The sequence below is a fragment of the Mauremys reevesii genome, linkage group 7 (assembly GCF_016161935.1).
Source record: "Mauremys reevesii isolate NIE-2019 linkage group 7, ASM1616193v1, whole genome shotgun sequence".
NCBI lineage: Eukaryota > Metazoa > Chordata > Testudines > Geoemydidae > Mauremys > Mauremys reevesii.
This window is the reverse complement of record NC_052629.1, coordinates 41763919-41791737: the sequence shown is the minus strand read 5'-3', so window position 1 is coordinate 41791737 and position 27819 is coordinate 41763919. Positions and strand designations below refer to the sequence as shown.

Sequence of the window (27819 nt, the reverse complement as noted above, 5' to 3'; positions counted from 1 at the left end):
ACTGTTCTCAAAGCATAATTGTATGGGTTGATGTAACTGCAGTGTGTTGTTCCAGGCACCCATGGTGAGTGGAGGAAGCATATACTCAGGTCAGGTCTACACTACAGACTTCTGCCAGCATAGGTATGTGGGTCAGGGGTATGAAGAGGTGTGATCCCCAACCGTCATAGCTGTGTTGGCAGAAGTCCCTAGTGTAGATGCAGCTATCCTAGCAAAACTGCGCCTTTCCCAATGTAGCTTGTTCTGCTCGTGAGCTGAGGTTTTACTAGACCAGTGCAAAGCATAGCTTTGCTGGTCTAGCTATGCCCACGGTAGGGACACTTTGCTGGTATAGACTACTGGCATTCCTATCCTGCTGTGGACACAGCCTTAGTCATGTCTGAATGCTGCTCTGAGCTCCTGTCTTATTCAGGGAGCTGAATTTTGCCCTGTCTGCACTGATGAAAATAGCTTTGCCTTTTGTCATCCCTCTGAAATGCTTTATTTTGGATCCCTTAGGACTGATGCAGGATTGTAAAACTGCTTTGGCTACCAAACACTAAGGGCTTGTCTAAGCAACTCTGGAAAGCAAAACTGCTTTAACTACTAATGTGGATGCAGTTATGCCTGCATCAGGAGTGGCTGGAAGCTCGCTTAAAGTGGGGGTGTCAATGGCACCTGAACTGTGGCCCTGCTCTCACATCGCGCTGCCTCTCTCCTCTACTCCAAGACCCCGCTCTCCGCCCCCACCTCCTGTCACTCACCCTTACTGCTGGTAAAATGTTATGGCCATCCTCCCTCTCCCCTTCCCTCCCCCCCCAATCCCATTCCGATGCCCCTGGCCAACATAAAGATTCTAATACCAGTGTAGCTGTTCCCATATGAGAATAAGCTACACTAGCGTGTGGACACAGTATGAAGATGTCATTAGGACTTGTACAGATATAACTATTTTTGGTTTAAAAAAAAAATTACACCAGTAAAACTATTTGTTACAGGGTAAGTCTTTCAAGTGCAGACTAGGCCTAAGTGTCCTAGGTGTGGGGGAAGGGGAGGAAAAAAAGTACCAATGAACCCACGGATTGGTGGGCAGGCCATGTGTTGGGGGGCAATACAGATTCCTGGTGGCCGAGCATATTCTCCCCAATAATGTAGCCGATGGATCATGTAGCCTGACAAACTGGGCTGTGCTCTGTTGTTGGTGTCAGACCAATTTGTCCATGTTGGCTAATACCAAGGAGGCAGGGTGCTGCTTAAGGCGTCCCACTTAAATGCACAGTAATATCAGAGTAGGGGTGTGCTCAATTTATTTTAACTAAGGTGAGGAGGCTTGGTTTGCTCACCAATCACATGATTAAATCAGTAATAGCACACACCCAGTTCCTATTAACTACAGTTTCCACTGGCTAAAATAGGGTGACCAGAGAGCAAGGGTGAAAAATCAGGATGGGGATGGGGGGAGGGGGGGTAATAGGCACCTATATAAGACAAAACCCTGAATAGCAGGACTGACCCTATAAAATCTGGACATCTGGTCACCCTAGGATAAAATAAATTACCAGGTTGTTCATGGTGCTTTGCTCCATTGAAGAGACAGAATGGTTAAGGCTTTGTTGGATAATGCTACAGTGATTTCCTACCTCAACAAGCAAGGAGATGCCATGGGCCTGACTTTCATAATTACTGAGTACCTACAACTCTACTGGAAGTGAATGGCAGCTATGGATGATTGGCAAATCTGAAAGTCAGTGCCCAGAAATCTGGGAATAACTAAGAGGGTCAGCTGTCTTCCTAAATCCTCCTTGGCATGTAGTGTTAAATACCAGGGGGAAATGTGAGGACAATTAGGCAAAGGAACAAACTGCCAGTGGAGACTGGAATCTCCACTATTAGAGGAAAGTTAGACTTATGCTAGGCACCATGTATTAGGCCTGGCTAGGATAGGAACAGTGGATTCCTATCAGAGAGAGGAACGCAATGATACGTTTGGTGTTCCTGGCAACCCAAATGATTCTGAGTGGGGGCATGGGAAAGGAATGACTCCAGAAGAGTTTGGACCAATGGCCTAGTTAGTACTTGCTACTTCCTCTCTTTGACTACAGACTATTGGCTTTATAACAAATCTATAGACAAGGCTTGTAAAATCCATTCCTGAGTGGGAACTTTACCTGGTGAGTGCAGGCTCTGAACTGCGGAACTGACTCTTACATTTTTTTTTTAAATGATGTAGGCTTTATGGCTGCAAAGAGAACCTTCCCAATGGTAACTTCAGCATTATTTATACTGGGGCTGCTAAGTGGCAGGGCCTCCTTGTGCTAGGTGCTATGCACCTAAATAATGGAAAAAATGGTTCCTGACCCTAAGAGCAGTATCTCTTCTTTGTGTGTAATAAAGTTACATGGAGAGACAACAGGTGGATATGATAAACAGGGAGCACAAGGGAACAGGGAGAGCGTTATGAGTAGTGTTATAAGCAGTGGACTTGGCGCACTTAGTGTAGCCTCAGTTACGCAGCTACTTTTCTGCGGCCGGTGCGGGACCTAGTCATAGGGGAGGAAGTCCCAACAAATAGAGGTGAGTGGGGGGATAGAGCACTGGAGATTCCCTTTTCACAGCCAGAAGGGGCAGAGTAGCAGAGACCTGTGAACTGTCAGGGGCTCTAGGTAAGGAAATAAGAGTAAAGGGTGTGCGAGAGAGAGCGATCAGTCCTCCTTTCTCGCAGCTTGGAAGAGCAAGGAAATCAAATGCGTCACTCACCAACAAGAGGCTGTTATGCAAGATGTTAGCTCTTTAGCGAGTGTCAGGATCATCACCCAGGCAGGAGGTTGGATTAATTTGAATCAAAGCAATTTAAATCAGCAAGCAGGAAACAGGGGATGCTCTAGGCATTTTGCTGCCCCAAGCACGGCAGGCAGGCTGCCTTCGACGGCTTGTCTGCGGAGGGTCTGCTGGTCCCGCGGCTTCAGCAGACCCTCCGCAGGCACGCCGCCGAAGGCAGCCTGCCTGCCGCCCTTGTGGCGTGCCCCCAGTGGCTTGCCACCCCAAGCACGCGCTTGGCGTGCTGGTGTCTGGAGCCGCCCCGGCAGGAATCCTTGAGTAAAGTCAGCAGTTCTAATTGTTTTGCATTCATACTTTCTCATTATTTTCCTAAAGAGAGGTTGATTCTCATTGTTGATTTGCAACTAAATATAATCTTTACACAAAATGTGGTGCTGCTTTTTGCTAACCACAAGGATACACCATACCTATAAGCATTTACTTAAGCAATTATATAGTTTTAGTTTTCTCTTCATTATGTGAGAAAATGGCGAATGATATACTTATGTACTAGATTATTAATTTTTACTTGTGATTTCAGTCAAGCTCTATTTGAGTAGAAATTCAAATTCAGTTAAAATGCACAAAACCAGCATTTTAATTTATTAAAACTATCTTAAATGTGCCGGATACATAAGAAAAAAGTTTATCAAATAAAAACGAGTCCTTGTGGCACCTTAGAGACTAACAAATTTATTTGGGCATAAGCTTTCCTGGGCTAGCTTATGCCCAAATAAATTTGTTAGTCTCTAAGGTGCCACAAGGACTCCTCATAGTCTGTATCAGCAAAAACAAACTCGGCTACCACTCTGAAACATGTTTATCACATAGTTCACCAAAACAGGTTCAGCATTTAAAATTAACTTATTTACTAGACAAAAGGAATATTATCTGTAGGGTTAGTGAATTGAACTGATTATTTCTGGTCACTGTCCTTCAAGATTTTAGAACGAGCAGATCTCATCCTTTACCTAGTTTTTATTCCTAGACTGGAAGAGGAAAACAAGCTTTGCTGCTTTTTTTCAGCTCCCAATTGGCATCTTACCATTGAGTTAAGTAGTCACTGAACTGAACTAGCTGAATACAATGAAATGAAGGAATTATTCTCTCTGCACCTACAGAAGAGGCTATTGCTGTCCAAAGCTTGGTTAGCACTTCAACAAACTCTGATTCCAGGTGCTTAGCCAGTGACTTCCACCAGTTCAGTGGTCTGACTTGCTTTAAAACTTGGTGCCAAACATGTTCTTCTCAGTATTAGTTTTTGCATTTAGGGGATTTTAACAGATTGTAATAAATTTAGGCTTTAACGTAGGTTGTCATTTCGAATTTAATTTTAAATATTTTTATTTTTAAAAAGTTTGTTTAATTTAAATAAATACCCATTTAAATAAAAAATCCAATTTTGTTTTTTAAATCATAGATTTTTATCCACCCTACGTGGCAGAAATCCCAGCACCTTCGTCCTTCCCAGCAGCTGGAATTGGGTTGAGGGGCAGGTTACTCATCAGGGAAATGCCCCTGAATTTCTACGGCCTTGCCATAGGCTAGTATGTGATAGCTTGTTGCCAGGACAAGGCTTTGAAACTAGAACAAAGGCATCCATTTTAGAATGAGATTTGTATAGCTTCCCTACATGTAAGATGCAATACATCCTGGCCTGTAATGTAGCAACATGAACAATTGCTTCATTGAGAGAGTGGGTGTACAGCACGAAATTCAAAGCCAAGGCTTCAAAAAGGGTATGACACCTACACAACTGAGAGGTAACCCCACTGAGGCCAAGATAAAAGATGAGGGAAAGACCCCACTAGTAATGCCCTGGTGAGAATCCCATCTCCACTACCTCCTCCATCTGCTGGAAGGTGAGGATACTGGCATTTCAGCAATGGTGCTGTCCTTATACCCAGACCAGATTCAATCTTTCATCTCCACCTCTGGCTACTAGATATCTGATCGATGCAAGACTTGACCCCATCTATTGTAAGGGACAAGGGGCTTTTAGTTCAGCAGCTACTCTGATCAACCTCGCTTTAGGGTCCATATGAGGTTGTATTTTGTGTGTGTGTGTGTATTCTGTATCGCAAGTTCATATACTTTAAGAATCAGCCTAATGACACATTACCACTATCGAGCTTGTTGAAATTTCATCGCACCTTCGCCACTCCCACCCATAATCAGTAAGAGTTTGCATGATTTGGGTCAAACAAAATCAAAGTGGAAGATTTCTAATACGTGAAATGAACATATTGAAGGTTTGCAACATCAATCAATAATACATATTTGAATAGGAGTATATGAGGTGGGTGGTTTGGGGTATAGCACGGACCTCAATTTTCATTTGATAGTGACCACTATTTTTAATGTGAAATAATTCAACAAATCATAAATATATGTATTCAACAAAGTTATAGTTATAATTTTTAACCAAATACTTCATTTTGGAATCATTATAAACAATTACTAATTTTTTTCCCCATTCAAAGTAAGTTGAGTACCTTAATATATGAGTAATACAGGTTACTACTTGTCATTGCTATTTTCATCTGCAAATGCTAAAGCTGATTTTGTCACATCATTGCACGACACCGCACCTCAGCATGCATACAATATGGTACATGGCAGTTTGGCACTCTTACATTCACAGCTCATAGATTTACAAGGTACATTGCTACTGTATCCCAGCCTGAGAGTCCAGGGGCAGCTAACAGTCCTGGTACAATGTTCCTGTGCTGCTCTGCAGCAGCGTGATGTCTATTACAGCTCTCTCAGACTGAGGGTTTCATAATCATTAAAGATATTAGGCCGTGTTCCAGATAATGGTGCAAGAGTAAGACAAATGTCAGTGTCATCTGATAATACTGCTACTCCTACTGGTTTCTCTTTTGCAACCATCACCATTTACTGTATAAGGATGTTGGCTTGATCATGCAAGGTGGCCATATTTTTGATCACTACATCTCACAGGTTTATTTCAGCTGGGGTGTTGTCTGTGTGTGTAAAGTGCTTTAGTGTGTGTTGATAGGGAAACTTCTTGCTTGAATGAGTGCTGTACAAATGATGTCTATCAACTGTTTCTTATTTTCGGTAACTGTCAAAACAACTTTATGTACACAGTTGCCTCCACATATCTTCAACTGATGCACTCCGCTTGCCATTGTAGCTCTGCTAGATATTGTGGCATTCTTTGTGCTAAAGTCTTTGTACCTGTCTAAGACAAGGAATACATCATGTGCTGCTAACTTGTGTTCAGCACAGGCTCTGAAATTGGTCACAAAGTTCTTGACGATACCATTTGTTAGCCAGCATGCTACCCAAAGACCTGCGGAACCATCCATGACTGTGCAGATGACTTTCTGTGAAGTATCTCTAGTTGATAACTCTGTCTGAAGCTGTTGCCTTGGCAATCCTCATGTCACCAGGGTCAGTGAACACTGTGGCTGATACAGGAGCCAATGTGTGACCAAATATTTTTTATGTCAATTTATCAAACTACCAGTATTCTTGATGTCAGCCAAAATATTCTTGATGTCAAGATGCAGTGCTGTAGGAAGATGAAGTCAGAGATGACAGAACACCATTGCTTGTTTGGTGAGATGGTGCTCTTTTCTTGTCCCTGTCTTTTGAGGTGCCTCTCTACTTTTAAGGATGATGTGTAAGTAGACACACTTTCTGTGACATTATATTGTGAGAGTGCTATCTATCGGCATCAAGTCATGCTTGGAGTTGCTCACATATACTATCACCAAAGTCCTTATGTTTGATGTTTGTCTTTATTCTCATGGCACTTTATTCTGACTCTCTTTATTCTCAGTCATGTTTTGTGGATCAGGCTGGCAGTTGAATATCCATTTGAAAAACCACTCTGTTTCTGAAAAAATCAATCACAAGATTTGAAAGATGAAAGTGCGTCTCAGTACACTCTACCATATTTTAGTAAAAATATATCACAGAAACAGATTCAACATGCCCGTATTATTCTAATCAAATTCTTGTCAAAGATAAACCAAACACACATACCGAATGAGGAGTAAACAAGCTGCAAACTGCAAGCAGGTAGTGATAGCTGGCATGGAAAGTAACCAATGAGAAGCATAAAAAGAAAACAAAAGGTAAAAACACTGCTGCCCGTGTATTTGGTTTATAATCTGTTACTGTCTATAATTATCCAATATTTGAAAATTAATTCTCATGAGTGAATATGTAAGAATTTGTCATAAGCATGCTATGAGAATATAAGAAAAATATCTTGTGACTTGGTCTGGAAGAAGTGGAGGGGAAGACGAGAGGGGTACTAGCAGGGTATACTGCTAATACAGACCTAACATATATACTTCCTAGCTAATTATGTTCCCTAACAAAATATTAGCATGAAGCTTTCATTAAAATATAATTGAAATTCAATGAAATTGCTTTCACTGTCATTTCACTTAAAAATCTGACGGGGGTTGGTAACTGGCACATATTTCAAAATGTTCAGCAGTGACAAGGTGTCATCAGGCAGTTTCTTTGAATTTATGGTCTTGACATTCAGAATCTACAAAGAAAATTGTGCGAACACTAAAACAAGATATTGTTGAAAAGTTGCATTTGGCCACTGGACTGTTTCTCTCTCTATTCTCATTGCCTCTCCCCACCCCTGAGAGCTGGAGGAGGTTTCTGCTACTCCCCAGCCTCCGTATTCTTGGATCCTGCTCTGCCGGGAAGTTGCCCCAATGTCTCTGCTGTGTAGCTCAGAGCCTTCCTGTGGGCACTAGATTGACAAGGATCATGTCAGTATCAGTTGCGAGCCATCTTTCAGCCTCTTGCAGAATATTAACTACAACTGGTCAAATTTTTTTTCACAAGATTTTTGTAGAAACCTGCCTTTTCCAATATAACTCTTTATGCAAAAATTGTCAACACTATTGAAATATTTTTTGGGAATTCTATCATTTTACTGCATTCATTCTCAACTTTTTGTTTACCAACAGGTGCATTTTCTTACCAAAAACTGAGTTTCCAAGTAAAAGAAAAATTTTAATTAAATCAATCTCAGAAAATGTCATGGAAAATGGGTCCATTCCATAGCCTGTGAAATGGGAACTTGATGTTTCTAAAACTTTTGCGGAAAGGTTCTCCTGTATTTTGACTAGCTCTAACATTAACCAAATTTAAGTGAATAGTCCTGTGTCTTTAACAAACTGAATGGAAGTAACTGCCCTTTCCTGCAGATACTTCCTACTAAGTTTACTCAGGGTTGCCCCTGTGAGTAAGGAATTTCGAGGTCTAGGCCTCTGACAGGTAGGAAGCACAAAAATCAGTGCAGCATTTGCAGCACAAAGCTCTAAACCATTAGAAGTCATAAAATGTACATAGTATGGGTGAAATTATAGCCCCTTTGAAGTGAGTGGGAGTTTTGCCAGTGACCTCAGTGGAACCAGGATATTACCCTACTTATCTTAAAAATAACTCACTCCCACAAAGGCAGACATGGATATTCTTGAAGTGTAACAAAAGCATGATCTAAGGCCAGATTCTGGTTGCTACTTTACTAATGCAAAGATGGCTGGAAAAGTGCCCTAGCAGGGCAGGTTGAGGATTCCCCTGGTGGGAGGGAATCCCAGCTGCTATAAAGCCATCCCTCAGCTTCCTCCTGACCCCAACCCAAAGCAAAGGGGATGTGATGGTAGAGTGCAGTGCTCTGGTGATACTCAGCTGGCTTAAGGGCCTGTAGAGTTGTTCTAAATAACATTGAGGCCGAACTGGCCCTGGTGACCAAGAGAGCACAAAGGTGGCTTAAATTGCCCTTTGCTCAAACCTCTTCCCCCAGCTGTGCCAAGAGAGGCTCTGACATGGCTAAGGGTCTGTCCCTCCATCTGTAAAAGTAATAGACCCTTGGTACTAAGGCAGAGCTCGTTGTATTATCTGTTGTGGAACTGTCAAATGGCACAGGTACTTCCAAACAAAATGCAAGAGGAGATCCAGAGGTTAGGGGTCTATGACAAGAGTGGGTGGGTGAGGTTCTGATGGCCTGTGACATGTAGGAGGTCAGTCTGGCCTTAAAGTCTGAGACTATGACCATAGGACTAGACCTGGATTACTGTTTCCATCCTAGCTAGAAACCTTGGCTGTTCTAGGCAAAATGAGCCCTACTCAGAATACAAAGTGAGCAGGTGACTGAGTGCATTTTAAAAACATGGACTGCTTAGGTAAGCCAGGGCAGACTTGTGATTAGGCTTTAAGGAGGACAAGTTGGTCATGAGACAGATTGCAGCACCCAGCTTGTAAGACTGGCTGGGTTGAAAACAAATGGGCAACAATGATATACTTTGCCCTTTGCTTGTATAACTGATGGAGAAAGAGATGAATGAGGGTGTCATCCTTGCAGATGAATATTTGTAACCAGACTGAACAGTGGTATGTGCTACTGCCTCTTCCAGAGTGAGACCTCAATTAAATTTAAAAAACAAACCATGGCTCCTTTTCTCCCCTCTTCTCTCTCCTGCTGTTTACTTTTTCTTTTCTTCCAGGTGTTCTGAAATCATTAACCTTTTCACTGTTCCTATCGATCTTGTTCCCCCAGCACCGGGGCCCTGGCAGAAGGCTCAGTTGATTACACTTAAATATGACACTCATCGGGAAAAGTGTGTGGGAGGTCTTCTGTGAGAAACCTGAATTATTAATTCCAGCCTGGAGCCTTAATCCTACCATTGATGCTCCAGTATGAGCTATGATGCAATTCATTCTGATTTAAAATCGGCCGGATGTTGGAGAATAAAAGTAGTGAAGAAAAAATTTCCAACATGGGTGCTAAAGTTAGGTGCTTACAGGCCTGGTAAGTGGCTTGGTTTTTCGAAGGTGCTCACTGACTACAAACCTGACTTCTATAGGTCTTGTGGGCATTCAGCACCTCTTAAAGATCGTCATAAATATAGATTCCTAAATATGGATTTAGGGCATCTCACTTTAGGCAGCCAAAGCCTGAACATTTTGGCTAGAATTTTTAGCTTGTGGTTTGTTAATATTATTGGAACTATTTTAATTGCCCTTACAGTAGTGTCTTGAGGCTTCATCCCAGAACCCAGGTCTCATTGTGCTAGGCACTGTTAAAACTAATCCACAGCCAATTTCCACAATGCAGCATTTTGAACATAAACACTGGGAAGTTTTTGAATTGCTATTTGGAAATTTTTCTCCCCCCAGCCCCACTCTTGACTTTTTCTGTTTTGGGATTTTGTCTTCTGATTTGCTTTTGAGACACTAAATAATACATTAAAAGCAGGAGAGAGCTATTTCTAAGGAAACTTTTATATCTCTGTGTGTAAAAATTATAGGTGGCATGAATATTTGAACTGGAATGTTGATGCAAGTTTTGCAAATACATTCATATCTCCCAAAAATACCTCTTCGCTTTTACCATTTAGTAGGTTTTAGATATTGAAATATACAGCATGCAAATGTACCATAATTCGCCTAATATAAACACGCAATTGAAAAGCAAACAGTAAATCCCAGAAATTGATTTAAAGCTGCAGCTCTAATGCTTCAGTAGGGGAGTGGATAACTAAACTCTTGCAAAGACATAGAACTACTCCACCGAGGACTGGAGCAGATGATCTTTAAGAGACAGTTAGGCAATGCTCCTTTAGGAGCCATCCCACCTGATGTGCAACTAATAGATGGCTGAGGAGTGTAGGGGGAGAGGGAATAATGATGAGGGATCTTGGCATTGTGAGGGGTTGGTACTACAAGGAACTGCACATGGCAGCCTTTCTTTACTCTTGCAGACTGGCCCTGGCTAGTCTTATTGGTTTTGAAAACTATTCTTTCAAATCCTTATAACTTTAAATAATGGTCAGAAATTTGTTTTTGAGGGTTTCTGTCACTTTGCAGCCCTTGGGCAATGACCGGTAAATCCGTGTTTGTATGGAGCCTCTTTGTAACTAGACCAGTGGCTGACTCTAAAAGCTCAGGGCGTATGCTCCCATCTAGGACACCAAGGGAGTCTTGTTGCTAAACCTGTTTTTCTCCTGTAATAGCATGTCAGTATCAGTCAGAGCTCTGGGCTAACACATGAGTCTTGCTGAAGCCATTAATTGCAATCTGCACCATCCTGCCCTGGATAGATCCATCTGGGTTTAGTTCAGTGTTGTAACATCTGATAGGCAGTCCCTGCCAGTCTGCCTACTCCCGTGCATGGTGTTGAGTGATGGCTTTTAAAAAATGTTGCACCTGCTACTTACTTGGAAGATTATTTAATGGCCCTGGTGGTGGAGTGTAAAATAATTGGGTGGACTATTCGAACTACACATACTGCGGCCCTTGGGTGCATACCAGCCATTTTAAAGAGAACCAAATAAAATTAGAGCAAGGCTTGAAATTCCTATTGCATGTCCCAGGGCAGGTCTGCAATGCAAATATAGGTGCTCTTAAAATATTATTGCTCAGTAGGGTACCTAACTCAGTACATCTGTCCTCTCCCACCTTGTGTACAGAATTACTCTTGCAGCTCTGCTGAGATTGTTTCTTCTGCTCTCTCCCCCTCCATGTCACTGGTAGGTTTCTCTTTGAAGTATCCAAAAAGCAAAACAGATTGAGAGGTGATGGATCAGAGACACAACTGGAGGACACACATGAAAATCGCAAGACTGGAAGGGGAGCCATGGGGGATCATGGAAGAGAAGAGGGACATTCAGGAGAGAGAAAAAAATGGAAGGGGTTGCTGCTCCCTCAGTAAGAGACTGAGGGAGACTTTTATAGGAGTGAGCAAGAGATGAATTTACAGGCAGTGTCTGTAAATGAAGCTCAGGTCCCAAAATGAATCAAACAGGCATTTCTGGCAAATTCCTGGCACCACTGTCGGGGAGAGAGGAGGTGATGGCAGAATCTTAATGGCACTTTACTGTGGCTTTACTATGAAAAGTGACCATATAAAAACACGACCATCTAACTCAACATATCTGCTATCAGCACACCTAATGCAGAGTGATCTGGACTTTTCTCCTCTTTGAATATCATCAACAGAATTACTTACTAAGTTCCAGTTACAGGGCCAACCCGTGCAAACCAAATGCAGGCAATAGGGTTGCATATGTGTAACTGAGGGTATTACTTGGTCTGCAGACCCTTTAAGTAATGGTGATAGATAAAATGTGAGAGAGAAAAAGAACCCAGCTTGACTTTCAGAGCCCAGCGTGAGTTGGCAAGACTGACAAACGGGGGGAATATACACACACATATACACTGCACGTATCTTATAAGAAAACTATTGGGAGAGACATGGAGGCCTATGGTACCATTCCTACAGCATTCATTACTTTCAGCATGCTTTAATATTAAGACCTATGCAAGGATATTGTCTTTATTTCACAGCCTTTTTGTTTCCAATTCTTGGTTGGTCTGAGCCTCGTCTTTCTGAAGGGCTTATGGGGATGGCAACAATAACAGGCAATTCCCCACTTGATACTGAAGTCTCAGGAGAGTAAATGTTTCCCAGGAACAGGCTGGTTGCTCTACAGTCACAGAGGAATGTGTTGTGTGCACAGCACAGCTGATTCCCTGAGATCTTTGTGAACAAGCTCACTGGCTTGTGCAGCTTTGGATCTAGTTATAGCCAGTTCACTGCATCTGGTACGCAACGGGTGATCTCCATAATGTCTTTGTGGGGAAATGAAGCTGTGAGTTGTATGCTGAGAGCCCCTAACAGCAAAAGGTGGAGGTCACGGAGCGAATAACTTGTGAACAAAATAGCTTGTCACCCTGTGCACTGGCTTTGCCATCTTTTGCTGTTGTCACAATTACTAGGAACTCTGCTGGAGCAATGGGAATGGCCCACGGGGGCTCCAGGAAAAAGGTTCATTTCACAGGAGTTTAAGATTTTTTTTCATATTTCAGTCATGAGAACAACATAAATCTTTTTCAAACTACACTGTAAACTGAAACTGCCTCTTGGCTTTGGCACCTTTGGTCAACTACTGCTTCATTAGACTTCACAGTAGCCTGGCATCACAATAGAGCCAGCTGGTGAGATTTGGTTGGGAATGTGACATGACCTTCTTAAAGGTCAGTTTACAATCATTTGCTCAGGGCCATCTGCCTCTTGCTGTCAGACAGAATTTAGCTCACAGCTATACTTACTATTTACTTGTAATGCGGTAGCACCTAGGAGACCCAGCCAGGGACCGGGGCATCTTTGTGTTAGGTGATGCACAAACACAGAGCAAAAAGATAGTTCCTGTCCCAGTGAGCTTCCCTACTAAGTACGAGACACAAGGCACTGAGTGGATACAGCCAGGCAGATGTGGGGAGCCAAAAGAAACAATGAGACATTACTGATCAGCATGATGGGCAGGGATCTCGGCACATCAGCTGCCTTAACCGCTGTCAAGTCTTTCGTAGAGATCGCAGCAAAGGAGACAGCCTGGGACTAGCTCTGACCTGAATTCCTGACTCTCTTCTCCTGGCAAGGTGAAGACCTGGGTTCTGCAAAGAGCACTGGAGCCACTTTCCAAATGCTCTGTTACCTCTCTGCTCTGAGTCGTCTTTTCAGTCAATTGCTGCTGCAGTTTCAGTTGCTTGTGTTGCTGGTCCCAGTGGAATAACTAAGGAGACAGGTTAAATGTTGCAGGCCAGATTTATCCTTAATAGAAGCCCATCAGAGTCAGTAGAATGAAATCAGGGATGAATTTGGGCTTATGAGGGTTATTTACATGACATACTCTTTCAAAATGGCATATGCAATCCCTCCATCAGATCAGTACAAGCAGGGGCGGCTCTAGCAATTGCGCTGCCCCAAGCAGGGTGGCATGCTGCGGGGGGGGGGGGGGACGCTCTGCCGGTCGCTGGTCCGGCGGCGCCGGTGGACCTCCTGCAGATGTGCCTGCGGAGGGTCCACTGGTCCCGCGGCTCCGGTGGACCTCCCGCCGCCTGCGGGTGGCCCACCCGAGCCGCGGGACCAGCGGACCCTCCGCAGGCATGCCTGTGGCAGGTCCACTGGAGCCACCGGACAACTGGACCCTCCGCAGGCATGCCTGTGGGAGGTCCACCGGAGCCGCCTGCCGCCCTCCCGGCGGCAGGCCGCCCCAAGCGCACGCTTGGCGCGCTGGGGTCTAGAGCCAGCCCTGAGCACAAGTAGCAGTTAGCGGAAGCTTCAGCAGGCAGTAAAGAGTGAGGCCCAGCCTTGGTTCTAGACTCTGCCAAGTCCATTCCTGAAGACCCGGGAAGCAGTACCAGTTTCACCGAGTCTTCTTCGGGTTAAGATGCAGGGGTTGGCTGTGTGTCTAGCCTTCACTCCAATTGCTACACAGCAGATTGGAAAACCAAGGTGGGGCAAATGATATAAACGTGTGCAGGCCTGTAATCTCTTTGCCAGCATTGCCATTGTGACAGGAAATGCTTACTATAGAGAATGAGTCACCAAAGAATGCCTCCTGTTGAGCAAAACACAGGGTATGGAAAAGAGCCTGAAGGCCGTCGAAGTTCCATGCAATAGCACATTGCAAGGGTCCTAACTAGGCTTGTGAGGTGACACCTTATTGAGGCTGTCAAGGTTCCTTCCCCACTTTGAACTTTAGGGTACAGATGTAGGGACCTGCATGAGAACCGCTAAGCTTAATTACCAGCTTAGATCTGGTTTTACTGTGACCACCCAAATCCTTTGAGTTATTTGGGAAACTCTGTCTACCTTCCCCCCAGACTATCTCCCTCCCAGTAGCCTTGAGAGACTTTTCCACCAAGTTCCTGGTGAACACAGATACAAACCCCTGGATCTTAAAACAAGGAGAAATTAACCATTCCCCCTCCTTTCCCCCCACCAATTCCTGGTGAGTGCAGATCCAACCCCCTTGGAGCTTAAAACAAGGAAAAATCAATCCGGTTCTTAAAAAGAAGGCTTTTAATTAAAGAAAGGTAAAAATCATCTCTGTAAAATCAGGATGGAAAATAACTTTACAGGGTAATCAGATTCATAGAGCCCAGAGGAACCCCCTCTAGCCTTAGGTTCAAAGTTACAGCAAACAGAAGTAAATCCTCTTAGCAAAAAGGAATTTACAAGTTGAGAAAACAAAGATAAAACTAACATGCCTTGCCTGGCTGTTACTTACAAGTTCAAAATATGAGAGACTGGTTCAGAAAGATTTGGAGAGCATGGATTGATGCCTGGTCCCTCTTAGTCCCAAGAGCGAACAACCCCCAAACAAAGAGCACAAACAAAAGCCTTCCCACCACCAAGATTTGAAAGTATCTTGTCCCCTTATTAGTCCTTTGGGTCAGGTGTCAGCCAGGTTACCCGAGCTTCTTAACCCTTTACAGGTAAAAGGATTTTGGTGTCTCTGGCCAGGAGGGATTTTATAGTATTGTACACAGGAGGGATGTTCCCTTCCCTTTATAGTTATGACAGAGGCAAAGGACCTGCTGAGTGTAGGGAGAACAGAGGCTTTTCCTTCTGCTGTGTAGATCAATATGGTTTTCTTGTAGGCTCTGTTAGCAAGGTAATGGTTTAAACTGGGAAGGTGATCTCTGGAGTATCGGATTTTAATAAATGAGAATAGATTCTGTGGAAAAAAGCAAAAATTACTGCAGGCATTAAAATTGTGGGATTGATTGATTTATTTTTCCTACTATTTGCCTCCTGACTTTCCACTGCCTGTGATACTTATGCACGTTGGGTGGATTTAATTAAAGCTAGATGAGGGAAGTATGTTTTTTTCACATGGTACCTTTTCTATGCTTGTTGGATTGTAAACTCTGAGGACAGGGTCTTTGTCTCCTTCCCATTCTGTACAGCACTGAGCACCCATCAGAACTTAACACAGTAACTATAAGGGGTGAAATTCTGGCCCCAGTGAAATCAATTCTTGGCCACTATGAAGCCAATGGCAAAATTCCCATTGACTTCAGTGGGGCCAGGACTTCATGCCATGTTTTAAATTTCTGTCTTATGTGAATGTTGGTGGGACACAGAAGAATCCCCTAGGGATGGTGCTTAACTGGCAGCAATTCTAATGGGGTGAACCAGTGACTACTGCCCATTATCTACATTAAACACCACCTGCTTCCATAGTTCTCTGTACCCAGGACCTGGTTGTGTTGGCTTGTGATATCAATTTGTTTCCTCATAGTTTCACTCTAAATCTTCCTTCTGTACTTAATTTTTTGTCTTTGTCCCAACTTGCATTTTTAACTTTCTGACTGGGCCTAAATGAATTGGGCTATTTCTAGGCAGCAGTTAACGCTCCCTTTGGCTTTTAAAGTAGATTCAGCATCCAGTCTCTAAGATAAAAAGCTAACCGGCAAACATCACTGGTACTTGGGCAGACAAACTAGTGAGGATGGAGTTGGCACAACTATGAGACTTAAATCAGAGGTAACCAGCAGCACATTTTGGTGTGATATTCTAGCCCCATTGAAGTCACTGGGAGTTTTGCCCTTGACTTTAGTGGGGCCAGGATTTTTAACTTGGTTCTCCACAGTCCACTTAATCTTGCTTTAGACAGCAATGCCCTTTGAACAGATTATTCAGTGATGTGCAATGGGGTATCTTGTATGTTTGCCATACCTGGATTGATCTGGAGAATGGGGACTTGTGCTACAGCCACTGTCACAGTAGGTCAAGAAGACTCTCCATTAGATACCTACAAAATCTGGTACCTAAGGATTTGGGTCATTGTCCTGCACTCCTAAAATAAAGGAATAAAACAATAACTAGACTGTCATTCACTCTAGCCTGGAAGATTTATAGCTTGTCATACCCTCCATTTTGGAATAAACTCACAATTCTGTCCCTCCCATTATATCTAATAAAAGCAGGGGTAGTACTGTAGTTGTAATAATAATACCCAGCTCATCTAGAACTCACCTGTATAAATTACTGCTTGTGTCAGGGCTCAGTAATGTGTCAATAGCTCTGACCTCCTTCGCTTTCCACAAGGAAGTTGCGATGTGGACCAAACCCCAGTAATTGAGCTCTAGCATATATTTGGGTCAAGTGGAATTTTCTCCTTGACTTGTTGCCACTGTTATGTTTAACATGAAATTTGCTATGTGCCAGTCCCACTCTGGCTTTAGCAAACCTCACTTTGTATATTCTGGATTACTTCCTGTTCTTAGCCAACAGCCTAGGTTGAGTTGTAATATTAAAACAGGTCCTGAGTGTTGAGAGAGCCAGGGAAAACAAGATGTGACTAAGAGGAGGATCAAGCTAACTGAGTAGTTTGTTTGACAATTATTTATAATACCACCCCAGAAGAGCCAAGAGGCAGTATGGGAGGAGTCTTCTGTCCTCCATCACCTCCTCTCCTTGGAGTATGGGAGAGTCTTAAATTCCTCAATTTCCTGTAACTTCTGATTTTCCAGTTCCTGTTCTTTGCCTGTGGCAGGAGCCGTCTAGATCAAAGCCTATGCTACCAACTTAGGACAGCTCATCTACTGAGCACTTACATGGTTCTATACACATGTTCTATACAAATAAAGTATATTAAAAGAACATTTTTAAGGTTGGAAAGGCAATCACTCAAGTTAGGAATTGCCAGATTTGTGGTTGCCTACATAACCTTAGTTCTGCCCCCTTCAATAATGCATTATAAGAGAGTCTTCATGATCAGATAGTATTTTTATCTACAGGAGTCCTGCCTCATTTAGTGCTCAGAGAATGAGGTAGTTCAATATTTTCTTTTATCTTCATTCAATGAATGGTCCCATGTGTTACTTACTGGACACCATCCAGAGTATGCACTAAATATGTAATTACTAATTTCTTCATGGGCTTTTCTGTGGTGTTTGATCACCATTGTATAGGAATACTTCACAAACATTAATGGATTTATCTTCACAACACTCCCGCAAGCTAGGAGTTATGATTCTCATTTTACAGACTGGGACCTGAGGCACAGTGAGATTAAGGTACAAATTTGCAAAACTGGATGCAGTGATGTCTTCCTGTGTCAGCAGAAGTCTGACCCAAGAGCTCCAAGAAGGTGATCACCCTGAAGCTTCAAGATGCCTATTTAAATGAATTTTTTTCACAGTTTCGTTGCTCATCACTTATGTGAAACTTCCTGCTAATGTGCTTATCCACAGTCCTGAACTGCTTCCCACTGCAAAACTTGATTTCAAGTCACCCTAAGGGAGTGGAAGTCTTATCTGCAGGGCTGGGTCCAGGCACCAGTGTAGGAAGCAGGTGCTTGGGGTGGCCAATTCAAAGGGGCGGCACGTCTGGGTCCTTGGCGGGAATTTACCCTCTCTTCCTCTTTGAGCTGCTGCTGAATTGCCGCCGAAGAGGAAGAGAGGGAGGGCCCCCGCCGGACTGCCGCAGAAGAAGTGGCGCGATTGAGCTGCTGCCGAAATGCCGCTGCTCTTTTTTTGGCCACTTGGGGCGGCAGAAAAGCTGGAGCCAGCCCTGCTTGTCTGGTAGGGTTTGGTTGCTAATGGGCTTTGGATAAACCCTAAAGAGATTAAAGAGCAGTTTCTGAAGGCAAGAGCTCAAGTTTGTATCTTTTGCAATGGCTGAGTTTCGCACACTGCTGTTCAGATGCTATCCCCATGCAATGTGCACCCTTTGTCCGGAAATGAACTAGCCTGCATTGGTTTCATTCCCTCCTTATGAGAAAATGATACATTGCACAGGAAAATACCAGGGAAACTTCCCTGAAGTTCCTCTAGTACCGGTACTCTAGTTAGTTAGTTCAGTGCTGAAATGCATACCAGCCAGGAATGTTAGCCCTTCAATCATAGTGAAAAGGCTTTAATATTCTTCCTTTTCAAGGCATCCTTTGTGTGAAGGAAGGCACTGGCAGGGAGTCCTGGGAGACCGAGATCTAATGGAGGAACTTTGGGGCTTAAGTTTCTGGAATCCTCTTTCGAAAGTTTACCTAATTTATCTCACTGATGCCTCCAAATTCTTTTGTGTTGACTCTTACATGGTTTTTAGCATATTAGAACTAGGGGTTTCTTGTGTGCTGGAGGTATAATTTAATCCAGTAATTGGAGACGGAAACAAATCAGTGTTTGGGGTTGTGGAGTTAATAGGACCTACAGAGCTACATAATATAGGCTGAATTGGCCTACACTGCCAACTCCTCCGGATAAAATGTAATACAGCTGTCTTAGAATGGAGACGTATGGGCAAGGCCTCCATATGGAACAGTGTGTGGTAACTCTTCTTCAAAGGTTGAATAGCCTCTGAATTGTGCAGTTTGAAAATGGGCTCTCTCTCTCTCATTGGCAGCTGTGGCGAGCCCCCTCTCCTGGCAGGAAGAGTGCACAGAGGATCCTGAGAACTGGTGTCAGGATGTGCAGACGGCTTTGCGGTGTGGGGCTGTGGAGCACTGCCAGCAGACTGTTTGGAACAAGCTTCCTGTGGTGAGTGTGTAGTCTGAACAGGCTTGTTCTCTTCTGTCAGAGCCCGTGTGTTCCCACGTGCAGCTCTGTAAAGTTCAGGCCCTACTTACAGGAAGGAGCTGACATGTGAATTGCACTTTTCTGAAACTGTTTGTGTCCTCCCAAAATTTTGTATCACGTCTTTCTTTGATACCAATAGGACTGCACAATGTGAATGAACCAAAGGGAGAGAGCGACTGGCTGACTTCTCTCTTTCAGCCCCTTTGCTCTGCATGGTTCATACCCTTTCCACGACAGGCTGCCACCAATCTAACAGACAGCCCTATTTCTTTGATGTTTATAGGAATGGACATGTAACTCTTGCACCTGTTCGAAAAAATGCATAATTCCAGAGGTCACATTAGGCCACTGTAAAACTTATGCTGGAGAATTTACAGGCCTTCCAATAAAAATAAAAAGCTTGTGAGTATGTATAGATGCCTGTGCATTTTCCCAAGAGTTCCCACGTATGGAACTTTTCTGTAGAAACTGAAGATAATTGTTGGACTAGCCTAGATCTCTCTAACTACACAATTATCACTGTGTGTACTGGAAAAATTGCAATTTGCTATGGCCAATAAAATTTATTGGCTTCTGTGCACATAATGAGTGGAGGTCTGATTCTCAATTTCCCCATCCTTGCACTTGGGGCAGGAACAGGGTGGATGGTTAAAGTGTCTTTTAAGCTACCTGTATGTCCTCCATACTGTGGGGATGTTCAGGGCACTACTCAGTCTCTGGTGTAAGCTAGAGTTAGCCTTGGGGCTGCTCTAAGTTACGCTCTTCTTCCCATGGCTCCTTTTCTCTGCCTCCCAAAGTTTAGCTGAAAAGCAGTACACTCCTGTCATGCTCCTGGCCTGCACTGACATGCCCCCAAAGTTCCCCTATACTGGGGGCTGGGAGCAGGGCTGGCAAAGAGTCGTTAGACCAGTTCTATGTCAGTGAGGACCCCCTGTCTGTCAGTCTCATGGCTCCTTTAAAGTCTCTTTCTGCCGCTAGACTAATGTCAAGAGGCCTTGGTGTAAGTGGGAATTGGGCCCCGTGTACGTCAGCTGGTTAAAGAGAAGGGGAACACCATCTGGCTAAGCATGGGAAACAGGCAACAAGTGTAAAAGTCACTTTGAACTATAAAAACCGGTTTGCAAAGAGTGATGACCCTCCCACACCAGTTGTTCTCTTCCCTCAGCCTGGTGTGGGGAAAATCTGCTTTTCTATAACCTTATGACTCATCCCAACCTTGTGTTTAATTCCCTCCTTCCTCTTTCCATGCTGAATATCACGTTGCACACCAGTCAGTCAGGCCAAGAGACCGTTTCTTTTCCACCTCCTTCCTAAATGGGAAATGCACTAAACCCCCCCAAACTCTCCCATAGAAGCAGTTCGCATTGGCTGGAGGCCTTACCTGGTCATTGCTAGACTTGTTAACATAAAGGAAGGCTGATACCGTTTTGGAGGGTTAGTGTGCTGCTTTTGAGGTGCGCTTTTGTCCTGTGCTCTTTTTAAATAATGAGCCTTTTTGATTCAGAGTTTCTCTGTGGGTTATTGGGTTTTTTTGTATTAGTGCCAGAAGTGCAAGCTAGGTTGGTGTATAAAGTCTGCAGGCAGGATCCCTGTTCTGACAGATATCACAATGTCCATCAGAGCTGGGCTCCCCCTTGCAGGTGTTAGCTCAGTCCAGGGAAGTCATGTGGAGAGGGGTGGTGGTGGTGGTGCGACATCTGGGTGGGGTCTGGCAGTGGTAGAAAGCTGGGGGCATGGGGATGGCAGATGAGATGGGGAGTCTGTTATTCATTCTGTAAAACTTAAGTGCTTGAAATTTTCTATATCTAAAATGTCAAGGAATTCAAAATGTTTAATGATATAAGATTCCATCTTTCTGTCTCCTGCAGTCACCTAGGCCCACTTCATGCCACTTATTTTCTGCCTCTGTTTCATGCTCCTTCTCCTAGCCCCTTCACGAGGTACCTTATATTTCCCCCCTTTCAGTCTTCTGTCCCCTCTCCATGAAGCTCCTCTTCCCTGCCCATACCCCATCTGAGACCGAGAAGTATGGCTCCACGTGCCACCCCCTCTATCTCCAGTCCCCAATCTACCCTCTCTGTGCCTCCATCTCTTTACCCCGCCCAATCTCCTGCCCCTTTTTATTTACTCCTCTCCCCACACCCACCTCTGCCAGCCGCAGGTCAGCGTGCTGTAAAGAGTTTTATATTTATAAATGTTTGTTATATAACATTCATCTGTGTATGGAGATAAAACCAGTTCTTGTCATTCCCCCAACTGGACCCCTACTCCAAAGACCCCACTAACAGGGAAAGTAAATATGAGTTTGGAGATGGGAGGACAAAAAGGTGCTAAGAAAACTTTCTTGGATTAAATGATAACAGGACTTTTTGGAAGCATGGTAGCTTTAAAACTCCTTTTCTGCCCCCCTCTCCTCAAAAACCTACAAAACAAACCTTTCCAGAAAAAATCTATTCTGGGATGAGATGGGGCATGTGAAATTTCAGGGGAATGTGGTTTTGGGTTTTTTTTAGAAATTGGGGGAGCAGAGGCTGAAACTTGGGCTTATGTGAAGCTAGCTTCTTCCTTCACTTTATGATACAGAGACAAGATATAACGCTGTCCTTGGGAGCCAAAAAATCTTACCGCATTATAGGTGAAACTGTGTTATATCAAACCTGCTTTGATCCACCGGAGTGCACAGCCCTGCCCCCTGGAGCACTGCTTTACCGCGTTGTATCCGAATGTGTGTTATATCGGGTTGTGTTGTATTGAGGTAGAGGTGTACCAACATGCAGGCCCCTCTCAAGTAACTCTTTCCTCTTTTCTAACCCCAGAAAACCATCCCTTGCCACATGTGTAAATTGGTGATATCAATGGTTGGGAAGATCTTGCAGGACAATCGCACAGATGTAAGTAGCCTGAAGAACCCAGCAACCTTTTTGGCTTTGGGCACTAGATGCCTTTACAACTATAGTGGTGTCCCAGGGAGGGGCAAGGAAGGGGAAGAATATCATGAGTGGCTTTTGTTACCCGAGTTTCACAGAGGTAGGAAAAGGAAAGCAACGTAAGATCTTCTGTCCGGTGTTTGATCAGGATGGTCACAAAACCTGAGAATGACTTGGGAGTTGGAAGTAGATTAACCCTATTATTACCTACCTGCTAGTCAGGAATTTCCATGCAGACGTTGGTCAAGAGTGTCATGTACGTAAAGTCCCCTTTACACTGTGCTGTCTCTGGCAGTGCAAATGGTTACACTGCAGAGGAAAGGTGCCTAAAAAGGGAATTGGTGTAAGGTGAGAATCATGGGATACAGGGAGGGGGTTTGGGCCTCAGTGACTCTAGCAAAGGGGGTCCCTTTCCCTGTCTCTCCCGTGGGGAGATTTAGAAGTCCTGCTTACCTCTGATATGCCACTGACTTGCTGTAAAACACTGTTGTTTGAAGTATCAGAGGGGTAGCCGTGTTAGTCTGGTTCTGTAAAAGCAGCAAAGAGTCCTGTGGCACCTTATAGACTAACAGACGTTTTGGAGCATGAGCTTTCGTTGGTGATCCGACGAAGTGGGTATTCACCCACGAAAGCTCATGCTCCAAAACGTCTGTTAGTCTATAAGGTGCCACAGGACTCTTTGCTGCTTTTACTGTTGTTTGAATGTTTTTGCATTCTTCCCTTGCCCACTTGGAGCACTCATTTAGCTTTGGGTAGGATGGTGGGTTACTGTGCAGTCTCTGAAGAAGCTACAAAGATCTGGTGTGTGATGTGGCAAGGGGATTTTGGAGCAGCTATGTGTCACTCTCCCCTCTTTCCCTTTGATGCAAGTGCCATTCCATCTGGTCAGCAGTCCGTCCATGTAGTCAGGTTTTTTTAGCCTCCTTTCTTATCCCTAGTTGGAATTTGGGTTTCTATGAAACAGAGAGAACAGATAGTGGATCTCCTGGATTGTATTTGAAGCTAGAGAGCTTGCTTCATATGAAGCCTTTAAACCTATAGGAATTCTTTCTCACAGTGACAGGTCTTGCAAGAAATCTTCCTCTTACCACAGTGTAGTAGGTGCCAACACTGGCATCCTTTCATCCCCCAGAAGATCTGGGATTGTCTGTTTTTAAATTTGAGACTGGAGAAATAAACATATTTCATCTATCCATGCTCCAGTTCTGCTGAAAGTCTGTCTTCCCCCAATTTGCCTTAACAATTTGCCCAGATTTTCCATAGTCTCTCCTAAGACTGTGAAGAATGTACACATCTTTTTGCCATGGTGTATGTGAACACAGCCCATAACATTCCCCTCTTCTCTTGTCTCCTAGGAAAGGCTCCGCGCTTTCTTGGATAAGTCATGCCAGTACCTTCCTTTCCAGGACTGGTCAATCAAGTGCAAGAAGATGGTGGACACTGGCATGATAGTGATCGTAGAGCTGAGCAAACAAGTATTGGTAATTGGTTGGGGGAAAAACAATGGTACAGATTAATATGTAAAACTACTAGGTTGACTTTCTGCATTTTTTTGTCCCTTTTAGGACAATAATAATAAATAATATGGTAATAGGCTTCTGAAAGAGCATATATGCAGATTCCAGTCCAATACATTAAGTTCTGTAATAAAAAAACAAAAACTTTAGATAGCTGATATACAAATTCACTTACCTGCCAACATTTGAATTCAGGGTCCTAGCTGACCTGCAGCAATTGATGACACCATTAAAACCTAAATTACTTAAGGACTGGAGGCTTAAAAGTGACCTCCAAAGGAAAATAAAACAGGTTTGCTCTATTTTTGACTTCTTAAGATGTATAAAGAGGTTCTGAAAAGGTTTTTTACAAAGCAAAATAACTTCTGCTGTTTTTAACACTAGAAATATCAGGAGTGTCAAAGCCTTCTCTGATTTTGCAGAGTCATGTTGGAGGTCTCAGGAATGTAGATGTAGAACTTTCTTGGACCTTAGCTGGAGGGTAAGGGGGGGGTGTTGAATTTTCCAAACTTCCTTCTCGAAGTACTTCTCAGTCATTTAAGTTTTTTAACAGTCTGAAGAAACTCCCCCTCTCAGTTAGTCAGGTTTCATGTCCTCGGTACTTGGATGTCACTATGTTCTCCAGCTACCATGGAGACTTCCAGGGTAGACAACACCAGCATTTCTAATATTAAAAAACAAACTTCCCAGGCCTCTTCAGACCTCATAATGAAGCAAAACGGGGCACAAATGCCTCCTTTCCCTCTTTGCAAGTTCCCTTTATGTGTTAGAGAGGACACTTACCATTAGAGCTGGGCAAAAAGTTTTGTGATGAAAAATGACCTTCTGTAGGAAATGGACATTTCTGACTTCTTCGACATCTTTAGTTTTTTTCCTCCAGTGAAACAAAAATGTTCATTTACTTTAATTTCAATTTGAAAATTTTCTTTTTTATTTTCCAGCCTGCCCCGCCCCCAAAAGCCCCAAACAAAAACCCCTGAAACAAAAAAAATTCAATTTTGTTTAGTTAAAAAAAGCCACCAGAAAATTTAGTAAAATTTCAGATGACATCAATTTTTTGGTTCAAAAATTTTCATAGAAAATACTTGCCATATTTCTATCAGCCCACTGCAAGAGCAACACAGAGACCAGATGTCCTGACTCAGGTGAAAAGTCTTTAAGTTAATTTTCCCTCTTTCTCCAGTGTTTATTTCTGCACAACGATTTGATGCCTACACCAGCCTTTTCCCATTGTATGGTGTTTAAAATTTCATTTCCATTCATCTTTAAAGCACTTAGCTTGGCTGGCTATATATCTTCTAGTTGTCACTTTTTATACAGAAGAAAGCCAGGGGGGTGTATGGGACTGCCCCTGGACTACAATGGAATAATGAAACAGGTTCCAGTGTACACAAGTTGGGGGGGGGGCGGGGGAGAATTGCTAGGGGAAAATAAACCTTTACATTCTGTAAACAATTTCCTTGCTGGGTATCTTAGCAACTGTTGCTTTGTTCACTTAGATTTTTGCTGCTCTGACTAAGTAGCAGGGACGGGTGCTGCTTTTTATTTGTATCTATCTCCTCCCCCAAGGTGCAAGGCTAACTTTGATTAGGACTGTGATTGTCCACAGAGTGATGACTTGGCCTTCCTTTGTTCTTTTTAGTCCAACCCTGACGTAGTGTGCCGTGCCATCACCTTGTGCAAATCCATGGAGACTCATGAGGATGCTCTGAAGATTCAGAAGTCACTGCAGTCCACTGAGAAAACTGTGATAGACTTCCCTGAAATGATGTCTCCCTTCCTTGCTAATGTCCCTCTTCTCCTTTACCCCCAGGACAAAACCCAGCAAGAGACCTTGGTGAGGATGCAATATGGACAGATTAGCTTCCTCAGTTAATCAGCTGCACACAAAGAAAGCATGCTGTGTTCTGTTTCAGTGTCACAATGCTGCTCAATAACACATACCAAACTGATTACACTTGGGAGCACAAACACATGGCTTTAGAATGTAAGAGAGCAGGAAGCCCACTCAGGTTTCAAGTTGCCAGTTGGACTTCAGAAACATATTGGGCCAGTTCCTGAGCTGCTGTATATTGGCATAGCCTCACTGAGGGCAGTGGAGCCACACTGATTGACACTGGCTGAAATACTGTTCAAATTTTGGTTTAGAATGAACAGCAGCCCTTTGAATTAATGGGGTCTCGTCCCTTCCCTTTGCCGTGGCCAGTGGTAGAGTATGTGACTCTCCACGAACAGACTTTAAAATGCACGTTAGCGGGTATTTAAAAATAAATAAAATCAGCAGCTAAGGTGGTGTCAATAATAGAGAAAATTAGCAACATTGCTGGTCATACAATAATTTGGATTGTTTGAGTAATGTTCTTTTGGGCAGAGATTGTCATTTACTATATGTTTATACAGGGCCTAGCACAATGGTTGGTATGGTGGAAGTATGTAGAAACCAATGTTAAACAGTAACAATGTACCGATTAGCAAGTAACAAGGGACAGTTTGATTAGATATGGGACCATTCCTGGCTTATGCTAATGTGTTTTTACTCTTCCTCCTCCACTCCTAGAACTTGTACCCTGCTTTCTGTCTCTGACTATCTTATTCCCTCCCAGTGTATAATTACACAGTACCTTTTACTAGCTCTTTCTTTTGTGTTGCACATACCTCAATTTTTTTATGATTCTGTTCACTCAAGTGTTATGATCATTTGTGCTATCTAAAAATGATAGTCAGGTACTAATTCTCAGTGCTCCCACTGGGGTGAGGGGCAATATGCAGACAGCATGTGAAAGGTAAGATTCCACCCTGTGCACAGATTGCTAGATGGAAGTCAGCAGCTTGTTAAAATCAGGAATGTCAGGGCTCAGCTGGCAAGCCCCATATGTGCCCAGGCAAGGCAACAGTGGAATTTAAATTGGATGGGAGGGAAGCCTGGGAGAAGAGTCTGTGTCTTACCTGAGTCTTCTGAGGGGGCTGTTCCTTGGAGAGAAACATGGGTTGAGCACAGGAGTGGGAGGTAGGAATGCTGAGTTTTAGGATATGTCTACACTGCCATGTTACAGCGTGGCCGCAGCAGCACTGTGACGTGGGCAGTGTAGTCACACTTTCCAGTGTAGTCAGAGCTCTCCCAGCGATTTAAAAAAAAAAAAAAATCACCACCCCAAACGAGGGGTGGAAGCTTTATTGCTGGGAGCGCAGCTCCTGACGATAAAGCAGTGTCTATACTGGCGCTTTTCATTTGTCGCTCAGGGGTGTGTGTTTTCACACCCCTGAACAACTAAAGTTTTAGTGCTTAAAGTGGCAGTGTAGATACAGCCTTAATGCTCTGACGTGGCCTCTCTCTGTTTCCTGGACAAATGACTAACCTCTCTGCCTTTCTTCACTTGTCAAATGGGATAATACCCGCCCCCTTGTAGTGCTGTGAAGATTAGCTATGTTATAAAGAGCGTTGACGACAAAACTGCTGTGAATGCTTCCTCTGTTAGTAGTGAGGACAGAGCAGCGCCACTAGTGCATGGCCGTGTGTTTTAATTTTTGGCTCTCCCCTTATCTTTCATCAGGAGGAAGGACATTTGTGTGGAGACTGTGCTCAGCTGGTTGCTGACATTCAGGAAAAAGCGAGAACCGGGCCTTTCTTCACTGAGTCCTTAGTTGCTACTGCCAAGCAACTGTGTGAACTCTTGGGACCTAACATGGCTGATGGGGTAACAGAATTTTGATTTCACTAAGATAATTGAACTGACTCCAGTGGTGGCCAGGGTGGTACTGAACAGCTGTTTGCTTGGTAGAGGCCATAAGTACTCTGCTCTGGAGTCTTTCTTCACAGTCTGCATCCATTCCCTTCCTGCTCTTCCATGTGGACAGAATGTGCATGGCTGGATTTGTCCTTAATGAAAATGCTGAACAATGTTGATACGTCTCTAAGGCCTCTGTCCTCTCCTCCTTCAGATCCTTCCTCCACCCACGTCTGCAGAGATCCTGACAAGAAGTTAACCAATTAACATTAGCTAGGCTGAGGGCAAACTGGGGAGAGCTGAAAATGATTGGTTTTAAAGAAATTGTGTATACACTGACTGTGTGTTATCCCTCTCCACCATCCTGCCTGCTTGCTTATGTTCATAGGTTGGGGCTCTCCGGGGTAGAGGCTGTGTCTTTGTGTGTAAGGACAGTGCCTAGCACAAGGTGCTACTGAAATAATAAATAATAATACTGTT

General features: G+C 43.6%; 1 protein-coding gene across 2 annotated transcripts in view; it reads left to right on the top strand.

Annotated features, from left to right (window-relative positions):
• LOC120369467 (prosaposin) overlaps positions 1–27819 on the top strand; it is a 45395-nt gene that overhangs the window by 3071 nt on the left and 14505 nt on the right. For both annotated transcript variants that reach the window (XM_039482800.1, XM_039482799.1), the window contains exons 2-6: positions 18998–19131; positions 21987–22061; positions 23453–23578; positions 25257–25451; positions 27166–27309. In XM_039482800.1, coding sequence (XP_039338734.1) covers positions 18998–19131; positions 21987–22061; positions 23453–23578; positions 25257–25451; positions 27166–27309 — 674 coding nt within the window. The remainder of the gene's footprint in view (positions 1–18997; positions 19132–21986; positions 22062–23452; positions 23579–25256; positions 25452–27165; positions 27310–27819) is intronic.